At 36.4% G+C, this 12142-nt stretch overlaps 1 protein-coding gene across 2 annotated transcripts in view; it reads left to right on the top strand.

Annotated features, from left to right (window-relative positions):
* The window catches only part of LOC100487782 (neuronal acetylcholine receptor subunit alpha-7), a 69273-nt gene that overhangs the window by 23686 nt on the left and 33445 nt on the right, over nucleotides 1–12142 (top strand). For both annotated transcript variants that reach the window (XM_031903408.1, XM_018097385.2), the window contains 2 exons: nucleotides 2926–2970; nucleotides 3539–3648. In XM_031903408.1, coding sequence (XP_031759268.1) covers nucleotides 2926–2970; nucleotides 3539–3648 — 155 coding nt within the window. The remainder of the gene's footprint in view (nucleotides 1–2925; nucleotides 2971–3538; nucleotides 3649–12142) is intronic.

Genomic DNA, 12142 nt, shown 5'->3' on the forward strand with positions numbered 1-12142 from the left:
ATACTGCATGGCATATTCTAAATGGGGCCTTACCAGCCCTCTGTAAAGTGGAAGAATAACCCCCTCCTCCCGTGAATCTATTCCCCTTTTAATACCACTCAAAACCTTGTTGGCCCTTGCAGCTGACATTTGCATTGCTTGCTACAGCCAAGTTTATTATCTACAAGGACTCCAAGGTCCTTCTCCATTATGGATTTGCCTAGTGCAGTCCCATTAAGGGTATAAGAGGCTTGCATATTTTTACATCCCAGGTGCATGACCTTACATTATTATATCCACATTAAATCTCATCTGCCACTTAGCCGCCCAGATCCTGCTGCAAGGATGCCACATCCAGGATGGATTTATAGTTTTGTATCATCTTCAAACACTGATCCATTACTTCCAATACCTTCCAATACCTCAATAATGAACAAGTTAAATAAAAGCAGACAAAATGCAGAACCCTGCAGGACCCCACTGAGAACCTTATTCCAAGTAAGGAATGTACCATTAACAAGCACCCTCTGTACCCGATCCTGTAGCCAGTTTTCTATTCAAGTACATCCTTATTAAGACCAATAGACCTTAGCTTAGAAAGCTGTCATTTGTGGGGCACTGTATCAAGTTTGGCAAATCCAAATAGATCAAATCTACTGCAACCCCACTGCACCCCACTCAACTTCTTACTAACCTCATTATTAAAAGCAATCAAATTTGTCTCATAATGCTCCAGAATATAATTTTGAATGTGACCCCTTAACCAGCCTTTAAATAGCTTGATGTCAAACTTACAGGCCTATAATTGCCAGGCTGAGATCATAATCCCTTTTTAAATATAGGAATTACATCAGTTTTCCTCCAATCTATAAGTACCATACCAGATAAAAGTGAGCTTGAGAAAATCAGAAATAGAGGCCTGGCTAAAACTGAATGTAGCTCTCTCAGTACCCGTGTGTGTATTCCATCTGGCCCTGGTGCCTTGTTCACTTTTATATTGAGTTAACCTTTATGTACCAAGCCCTGCATTAACCACTAACTAGACTGAGCTGAGCCATCAGTGTTACTATCTGGAAACTCCTCTATTGTATATATAGGGGCTGATTTACTAACCCACGAATCCGACCCGAATTGGAAAAGTTCCGACTTGAAAACGAACATTTTGCGACTTTTTCGTATGTTTTGCGATTTTTTCGGATTCTGTACGAATTTTTCGTTACCAATACGATTTTTGCGTAAAAACGCGAGTTTTTCGTATCCATTCCGAAAGTTGCGTAAAAAGTTGCGCATTTTGCGTAGCGTTAAAACTTACGCGAAAAGTTGCGCATTTTTCGTAGCGTTAAAACTTAACGCTACGAAAAATGCGCAACTTTTCGCGTAAGTTTTAACGCTACGCAAAATGCGCAACTTTTTACGCAACTTTCGTAATGGATAGGAAAACTCGCGTTTTTACGCAAAAATCGTATTGGATCCGAAAAATTCGTAAAGAATCCGAAAAAATCGCAAAACATACGAAAAAATCGCAAAGTACCGATCATTACGAAAAAAACGCAATCGGACTCCATTCGACCCGTTCGTGGGTAAGTAAATCAGCCCCTTACTGTCCTGGCAGTACTATTGATCCAGTCAATATCAAGGTAATTAAAATCCCCCATTATTATCACTTGCCCCAAACTAGCAGCCTTTTATTTTTGCAACAGGAACTCTTCCTCTTCACTTACATTAGGGGGTCTGTAGTATACACCTAAAAATAATTTGCTGGACTCTTTACTATCTGTAAAAAGCTCCTCTCTTAAAGGAGAAGGAAAGGCTAATGAGTTAATCTCAAGATGCAGGCATACCTTCAGTTGTCTCAATAGTTAGTTACTGTAGTTACTCTGCTCTTGCATTTATGTTACAGTGTAGGGTATTGTTTGGGCTGTTTGACAGTTGCAGCCCTTCCAGTAGTAGAGTATTACAAATTATTTATTCATATGCCTTTGCCACTTGTATGCCCAGCTATGGAATGCTTTACCTTGATACATCCTACATGGCCCAAGAGCAAACTGGACCATGGGGTGAACCCACAAATCTGCAACCATTTTTGTATGAAGGCTTTTTTTTGGGCACACAAATTCAATGATATAGAAAACTGGTGCAATTTAGCACATATTTTAGTAAGTCTTCTCTATATTATTACATTATAAAGTACCACTCAGTAGCATCTGAGGGGAGAGAGTGAAGGTCAAAAGAGTGGAGGCAGGGGAGAGGCATGTTAAAAATGGGTCCTTGAATCTCACAAATGTCACTGCTTCTGTAAACCTGTTTTGCATTTACAGGATTTGCTGGCAGTGATGTTTTTGAAAACACTTATAAATGAGTTTCATTGATTTTTATTTGTGGCCAGTAACACAGTTAAATGAAAATATTGTATTTGCATGTAAAGAATATTCCAGTTTTTCTAGTGCCAGCAAATAAAATATTGTTTTGCACCAACAGAATTTTTTAAAATGGAGAGAAGTTTTCATTCTATAGATGATTAGAGATAAATGAATTAAATATGACTCTTGTTTGTTTACACACAAGTATTAAAGGCAACAACTATAATAAGCAAATCTGTTAAATGTCTTCTACATCCCTAGCTTATTAATGTAAAACTGAATTACACTTTCTAAAGCAAACACACATTTAATACCATTGTAGGGTAACATTACATTATATTTAAGTACATACAAAGCTATGATGTTTTGGTTTGACTGACCATGTAAGAGACTAAACGTTTTACAGACATATTTTAACTTTTAAAAAAAAAAGTCTAAAAAGCTAAACATATGGCATTTTAAAACTGTGTAAAATATCAGTCAATAAAGAATAGGAAGGTTATTGACAAATCTTTGACATTTAAATTGCTGTATCAACAGTTTCTTTAGTTTCCAGGTAATTTCTTTTCTATTTCTTCCTTAATAGGATGAGAAGAATCAAGTTTTGATTACAAATGCGTGGCTACAGATTGTAAGTATATTTATTATTGATTAACTATACAGTATAAGGAATAGTTTTTTTTTAACATTCTTGCCCTGCTTGGAATTCCAGACTGCACTATTGCTTTGGCTTGTGTATGCAAGCATCTACCAAACCTAGGGTTTCCCAAATTGCAGGAATGATCTAGTACCTCATAGCAACCACTTAGCATATTTTATTACATTTTGCTTTCTTTACTGAAAGTACTTTGACAAAGTTTTCATATACTTGGGATATACTCCCAGAATCCACCCACAGACCCTCACGAAAGTTAGCACATCATCCTGGGTATAATGAAAGGAATTATCTTTTTCCATGGTCTAATATGCACTTAACTAACACTTCTGCTCTTCTTTTTTGGTCATTGTGATGTACACTTGCTTAAAAATCATGCAGTTCTTATTACTTACCAAAATATAAATATCTTGAATTTGCTATGAATATGATATGAAGATTATCAGAATATTTGATCTGCACATTTTATTTAATTTAAGGAAATACCTAACAAAAATGCATCACCTAAAAATGCCAATATATACCTTTTTTTTTTTTTTTTAAGACCTGGAATGATTTTTACTTAACTTGGGATCAGGCAGAATATCCTGGAGTTCAAACTCTTCGCTTCCCAGCAGATCATATATGGGTCCCAGACATACTGCTGTATAACAGGTAACGGTCTGTGCCAATAACATGTAAGACTGCAAAATGGTTGTATGCACCATATTACTCTCTAATCATATCACATATTATCATATCTCTTATCATTCAGCTATCAGTGAAATACCAATCAATTATAGCATTTTCTTGACTGTATTTTCATATCATTTGAAAAACATAAAATACATGAAATCATATTTAAAAATACTATGTACAAGTATACTGTGCAATTAAACTGAGGAATAATGGCCTGTATCATAAAATTTCAATATGGATAAATTGAACATATTCTAATTGGGCCGGTGTTAGCGTAGTACTGCACAGGTCTGTCTTGTTCTTTAAATTGTATATTAATGACACCGAGGTGGGCATTTAAAGTACCATGTCAATTTTTATTGATGATAATACATTGTGCAAGTTCCATGTTTGATGTTGTCACTTTGCAAAGAGATTTGACTGGAGAACTGGGAAGCAAAGCAAATGAGTTTCAATGTGATAAATAAATATTTGCACTTCTGTGTGCACTGTGTGTTTGGGGCCTCCTTAATTGAGATGGCTTTTGGGATTTTTGTGGATAACAAAACATATAACTCTTGGCAGTGTAACTCGGAGACTATAAAGTGCATTAAAAAGGGCATTAACTCAAGGGATGAAGGCATCATTTTGAGTTTTGATAAACTCTTTACTAGTACATTTGTACAAATGTACTCTTTACTAGTACATTTGAGGACACTGTAGACAGATAGTGGGGGGGGGTCAGAGGCCACCCCTTTTAACTTGAGGTACTGAACTTTAAAAAAAATAGTTATTCTGCAGTGAGGTTATAGAATACCTTTCCAGTGATGTTTTAAGACCTAGCTGTCAATGTGTTTAAAGAAAAAGTATACCCCTAAACAATGTAGGTCTCTATAAAAAATACTGTATATTGCATAAACCAGCTCATATGTAAACCCTGTTTCAGTCATTATTTACTGATATATTTATCTGATATATATACCTGTTTAGCAAGATTATGTTATGGTAAGTGGTCTATTAAAAAAACTATCTGTTGGTTAAGTATTAATTTTGGGGGTATAGTTTTCCTTTAAATATGGCTTGGATGAATTAAAAAAGGTCTTAAAAAGCTTAAAGAAAATATATGAAGTATGGAATTTTTATATACTGTATGTGAGTGTATCGATAGGTCGCAAATGTATCTGTATATACTGTATATACACTGGAGGTAATTTAGGGAATTTGACTGACTTTGGTCTTTTTCAACCCAAATTAACTATGTAACTGTATATCTATGAGATCTGTAATGAATGACCTCATTTTTTACATATATATATACATATATAATTTTTTATTTGTAGTCTAAGCAAGGCCCTATCCAGAAAACTGTGCTTAGTGGAACTTTTGATAAAACATATTTGTGAATGGGCCACAAAAGCCTTAACTAAAAAAAACTGCAGGTACTTTCAAACAAAAATATGCTTTTCAAAAATGAGGCACACTATTAAGAATTGCAGATAATGTGAACATGATGGTTAAATGCATTTAGAGCTTTTTCATTTTCTTGTATTACTAGTCCTTCAAACAGGTTTGCTTTATCATTTGATACTTGGGTGAATAATATGACCTAAAGTATAAAACCATAGAAATGCACTGCAGCACAAACTTAACTGGTTTTTCAGACCATTTTCTGCTTGTTTTCATTAATTCTTTGGGAAACATTAGGTCTATCAAAAGCTTAATTAGTTTAATTTATTTGATGTTTCTACCACCATTAACAGCCATCCAAATCCCCGGTCCTTTTAGTAAAATAACTTTTAGAGCATGTTTTTGTCAACAATATATTTAATGAATGCTATTGTGGAAACTCATTTGGTACTTTATTTGTTTTGTAAATAGTCTTTAAATATATGATTTTGTAATTTTCTCTGATTTTATTGGCTATTGAAATATCTAATGCTTAGAAATTTGATAATGTTGTGATAATTGTTTTGTGTACGGCAGTTTACCAAAACTTTCGAAAGTTAAACATTATGTAGTTTTATGGAAAATATTCCACCATCGGTTGTTGCTCAGCTCCAAGCTTATGGATGCATAGTTTCTTTTGACCATCTGAAGCTAATAAAATATAGATTATTTTTAAAAAATGAATAATCTGCTAATGGATTGCCCTTGTCTTGTAAGAAATCCTAAATTTTAATCACAACAGACAAATGAATGTCATCCAGTCTCTGTCCCTTGAGTCTATGGGGCTGATTTACTAACCCACGAATCCGACCCGAATTGGAAAAGTTCCGACTTGAAAACGAACATTTTGCGACTTTTTCGTATGTTTTGCGATTTTTTCGGATTCTTTACGAATTTTTCGTTACCAATACGATTTTTGCGTAAAAACGCGAGTTTTTCGTATCCATTACGAAAGTTGCGTAAAAAGTTGCGCATTTTTCGTAGCGTTAAAACTTACGCGAAAAGTTGCGCATTTTTCGTAGCGTTAAAACTTAAAAGGTGCAAAGTTTCGCGTAAGTTTTAACGCTACGAAAAAAGCGCAACTTTTTGCGCAAGTTTTAACGCTACGAAAAATCGCCAGATTTTACGCAACTTTCGTAATGGCTACGAAAAACTCGCGTTTTTACGCAAAAATCGTATTGGTAACGAAAAATTCGTAAAGAATCCGAAAAAATCGCAAAACATACGAAAAAATCGCAAAAAACCGATCATTACGAAAAAAACGCAATCGGACTCATTTCGACCCGTTCGTGGGTAAGTAAATCAGCCCCTATGTGTATTCTAAGGGAAATGTAGAAAATTTTGAGAACAAATACAAATTGCTATTTTTTGCAAAAGCTGTTGGTTTGTTTTTCATCATATTTTAAGTTTCTTAATAAGTGGAATCTTTTTACTGAAGTCATAGATTTTAAATCCCTTTTTTTTAAAAGACAAACAAAGGATTATGCTAGATATCATGTATTTCATGCACTGGGCTTACTGTGACACTCCACTGGGTAGACAAATGCAATCCGATTAACCCTTAGCCCTATGTTTGTATTCTAGCCAAGAAATGCCTAGTCACTCTGCATGTTGTTTTTCATTTACATGTGTGAAAGCACAGTTGTACCAGAAGGCACAGACGGGTGTGGAACATTCCTGTTTTACTGGCCTTATGGCAGTCTGGCCAGTGACATTTTAGTTGCCTTATCAGTGGTTGGACAGTAAGGACAAATTTCGCCAAACTTCCCAACCCTAAAAGTGAATGTATAATCATATATTAGACAGCATTTGCCAAGATTGTGATCATTAGCCTTTGGTCAGTTTTGAAGATGAAACTATTAATGATAATATTAACTTGCATTGTTATGCTAAGGAAAACTCTGATTAACTTAAAGGCAAAGCCAAAGTAGTTATGTTACCTGATCAGTTTGTAAATTTTTCAGAAAGCAGATGTCTCATCTGGATAAGGATAATTATCTAATATGCATACTAAAGACATGTAAATCGAAAATTAATTTCTTACAATATATTTTCTATAAATCATGTTAGCAATTTAAACAGATTTATAAGCTAGTGAAGGCATATGGGCCCTGAGATCAACTAAAATCCTTACTGTAGCATCCCCCAGAACCCCTGCTGTGGGTAAGATTCAGTTGTTATTCACAGCAGCTGGAGCTACGCTTATCCTTACGTTTATCATCCCTGCTCTAGGGGACCATGACCACACTGCTGGTATCTTCTGACATTGAAATCCTCCAAAATGGCCCCCACAACACTCATCAGTTCTTTTCCAGAAGAAGGAATCCCAGCACATGTAGCAACACATACAGAAATGTATAAACAGGCACAAGAGAGGTGAAGCTGTACACTCTGGCAACTCTAAATTGTGAGGATCAAAAAGGTTAGATACTGTTTAGTAGATTTCGTAGATTATATAACATGTTTTGAATAAACAAATAAATTCAGATGTAATTACACTGTATAAGGCAGTGTAATAAGGAAGTGTAAATTTGAACAAAAACTAAACAATATATATACTGTAAGCACTTAAAGGAGAAGGAAAGCCTAAGTTACTTGAGGGTGGCAAAATGTTAGGCATCCCCAAGTGACTTTAATCCCCTACCTTGTACCCCGGGCTGGTGCCCCTGTTAAGAGAGAACCGCACCAGCCAGGGGTAGCAGCGAGCGCATCCTTCTTCCACGTTGGCGCGCTGCGCATGCGAATTAGAGTGAAAAGCCGAACTTTAACAACAAAGTCGGCTTTTCACTCTAATGCGCATGCGCCGGCCCAGGGATTTCGCCGCAGAAGAAAGTGGAAGGAGGAAGCGCTGCAGGTACCCCGGGCTGGTGCGGTTTTTGCCTAACAGGGGCACCAGCCCGGGGTACAAGGTAAGCGATTTAAGTCACTTGGGGGTGCCTAACATTTTAACATTTTGCCTAACTCCTCATTTAATGCTTTTATCATTAGACACAAGGGGCAATGTGAGTAACTGCATAATTCAGAGGAGCAGCTAAGGTTTTTAAAATACTGTAGATGCAAGGGGAATTGTGAGGGGATAATCATTTCTAGTAGCTGCACATACTGTCAGACTACAGTTACATTTTTAAAGACAGAGTTCCGGCTCTCCTGCTTGTCTCTGTTAGTGTTGCTGATGCCCCTCAGGAGAGTATGTATAGCTCCTTATGTCACTGCTGTTACTGGATCCATTGAAGATTCCTACCTGTCTTGGTTTCTGTCAAAAACAAATTAGACATAGAGGGTCAGATTCAATTTAGTGATAAAAAGGTTTACCATGGGAAAACTGATGGTAAGGATTCAGTTTGAGATGCAATTCAATTCAGAATTCCATAAGTTTTCACTTGATAAACCATGAGAACATTTTCTCACTTTAGGGTGCTGCACATAGACACCTGTGTTTTGAAGGCAATTGTATTTGTTTGGGTTTTTTTGTATTCGAATATTCATGGAAATATATTAACTTTTTGCGGCTTTATATCTAACCTATATATATCTGATACAAAAAGAGTGTATTGATGTATTGAGTAACAGAGATGCAGACATGGTTTTCCTTGTCTTCTACAGCAAATTTGTTCTAGTGCCATCTATTTAAAACTGGTGTGGTAGACCCAGAAAACCAAAATTACCCTTAACATAGCCTCTGCTGTTAAATATAAAATACAATGATGCATTTCAGTCCAGTCTGCATGCTTAGGATCAAAAGCAAACTAACTGAATAGTTATGTCCCATGTGACCCCTCTTTAAGTCACTGACTGCAAACAGGCTAGAGAGATGCAAAGGAGGAAGTTAAGTTGTGTTCTGGCAATTATGTTAAACATCCATTCACTCCAGCCTTTATAGATTGCATTTTTGGCTAACTAACTATACTGAAAACATTTTTTGCTTTGCACAGCCTATTTGTTCTCCTAGTTTTATGTTTATGCCGAACAGCTCCTTTTAAAGGAGAACACAAGGAATTCTGGGAATTAGTCCCAAAGAGCTCCAAGAAAATGTCATTTACATGGGTTTATCCTATAGGCTAAAGCTCACCTACTGGGTTTTTAAAAGTAGAAGCCAGGATAATAGCTGATCAGATTCCCAACTACATACCAGTTTCACCCTTCTTGGGGCTCATCGGTGTAGAGCAGGGTTTTCTAATTCGCTTAGGCAGAACCAGGCATGTGGATCCACAGATGAATCAAACAGTTTGAGAAGACCGCCTAAGGAGAACTAAAGCCTAACTAAAAAAGTAGGGCAGAAATGTTGTACATTATGATTTGGGTTTCTCTACCAGACCAAGGCACCCACAGCCCTTTAGCATGGAAGATCTGTGCCTCCAAAGATGCCCCAGTAACTCCCCATATTCTTTTCTGCTGCTCCCCTACACATGCTCTGTGCTGCTGTCAGTTACTGAGCATAGGGACTGACTCACAATATACTGTATATATAGAATATAAATGTCATAATATTAGGCTGATTAGTAATTAATACATGTATTTACTAGATGGCAGCTCAGGAGCCAGTGCAATTAGCATCAGAATTTAATAATCAGCCCTTTTGCAGCAGCTTATATGACAGGCCAGCCTAATTTTCTGCTTGATAATTTGCTACAACAAGTTTAGCTTTTCAGCAGCTGCCCAGACCACACTGAGCATGTTAGTGTTGCAGACACTTCCCAAGATGGGGAGCTCATGTGACAAGTTGAAAGTGCTGGATCATTACTGTTAATGAGATGCTGAAACTTTAGGGTTTTGCAGTAAATTCAGTATATAAAATATGGCATTTTTAGCCATTTTAATTTTTAGGATTTAGTTCTCCTTTAAGGAAAGGTTGGCCACTAACTGGGGGCAGTACAATGCAGACTTATATGTGACCATATCTGTGTTATTGTTTTTTATACTGTGCCCCATAAGAAAAAAGAAAAACGAGCCCTTGTGTTTTTCTCTATTCTATTCTCTCCTGCTTTTTCTGTTGTGCCCAATTATATGGTGGTGACCTTCATTTTAAAGCAAAAAATTGTAACAAATTTAATAAAGAATAATACTGATAAATCTCATCTGCATCCAAATTGCAGTTGCTAAAACCTTTTGATGTGAGTAATGTGCTGGGCAAATTATCTAATGTAATGTGAAAGGAATTTCTGTCATACTGCAAACAATCAGAAATCGCTTAGACTTTCTTAATGCCTTATATTGTATAGCGGAGAACAATTAAAAAATGACAAAATATTTTTAAGTACATTTTCAGACTGGAAAGCATCATTGTATTATATATTTTAACTAGATGGCACTAAAGCAGATTTGCTGCAGAAAACAAGGAAAACCATGTCTGCATCTCTGTTACTCAAAACATTGATACACTCCTTTTTTTATGCGACAAATATAAAATTATGGCAACCCCTCATGTATAAATAAATGGGAAGGAATATTCCCTCGCACATTTGTAGGACGCTAATATGTGTTCCTTTAAAATGCAGATGTGTGAAAATACTCTATTTCCAGTTGACAATTGCTCATTTCTTGACAAGATATATGACTGATGCTGTTATGCAAAACAACAACCTTATCAAGCAGAACCATAAGCATTCTATTGTCTCATAAAAATTAGTTTATGGTAATGTATTAACTTTATTGGAATTTCGGCAAAGGTGGCTTTTCTCTGTATTTTGGGGGACCCATAAACCATTGTTATCTCTTCTAAGCAGGATATGCACAAAGCAGTTAGAGAGTACAGAACATTCCCTGACATCAGCCTTCCATTGTTAAACTTGAAATCCAATCCAAACCTCAATGATGGATGAGCAAAACCTTAACAGAAATAGAGACTGTGTCTCCTTTGATGCCGCATTCCATAAATCTATTCATTTCAACCATACGACTTAAGTAATTCTAACTTCAGTGCATGCCTATTTACAAAATATGCCTAGTATACTGTATATAGTAGTAAAAATAGGGCTTAAAACCAGTCACCAGAAAGAAATTTCACAGCTCTCCATTTACTTGCATAAGATTTTTAGGGACATATTTATCAATGGATGAGAAAAATTACTCTATCCATTCTCTACAAGTAAACAGAGAGCTGGAGTGTTCCCCTCTGGTTAACTGTGATATAGTTGTTTTGAACATTTGATTAATATGAACCCTAGAATGGGCAGTCAGTGAATGGCTTTCCATGGGGGGTTAGGTAGTGCTATGGTTTCATCAGAAAAACCTAATTCCTCAGGGATTCCCAACCTAATTCCTCAGATTAAAAAAACCTCCATATATAGCTAATTTTTAGTATAACAATCAGTTTATCTTTTTGATTTTTTGCACATATATTGGCTGAAGCTTTGGCAAACTCATTTGTCCATTTGAGGTGTTACTGTGAAGAGAAGTGATGAACAAAATTTTTGGTGCATATTTCCGCATCAGCGAATATTTTTGCAAAAAATGCCACAACAAAACACCTATAGACATATAGGGGATAATAAAGAAGTTTCAGTTTGCTACTGGTTTGAAAACCTATAGCAGCCAACAAGCTGGTAACATTTATTGGTAAGCTGCTTCAGGGATTTAACTAGGGTTAGGCAGAAGAGACACGTGCCTAGGGCGCAAATGTGAGGGGTCACCTAAACACGTACCACTCCTGCCTAGTTTGTGGCTCCTCGAGAGGACTTTCGCATTGCTACCTCGCTTGCCCTTACGGCACTCCTCCCCTGCCCCTTTGTGTCACTGTGGGAGCAAGCACATACTAACACTGCACAAGAATGATTTGCCTTTGGTGCACCAATGACCTGCTTAAAAATCAAATGTATCTCATTGCTATAGGTTACTAGACCTTTTAATACAATATCCTGTAAAAGGTCTTGTCCCCAGAACAGTTTATAATTGCTTTTCCAAAATGTGCTTTTTAATGCACTCCACATGACAGCAACATGTTTTTCTACTTCTGCAGTGTGGGCTTATACTAAGCATGATCCTGAATTGCACATAGCTTATTGTTCTTCTTTGTCCTTCATTGCAGTTGTTGTTTTTAATTGTACAC

This window comes from Xenopus tropicalis, chromosome 1 (genome assembly GCF_000004195.4).
Source record: "Xenopus tropicalis strain Nigerian chromosome 1, UCB_Xtro_10.0, whole genome shotgun sequence".
NCBI classification, from domain to species: Eukaryota; Metazoa; Chordata; class Amphibia; order Anura; family Pipidae; genus Xenopus; species Xenopus tropicalis.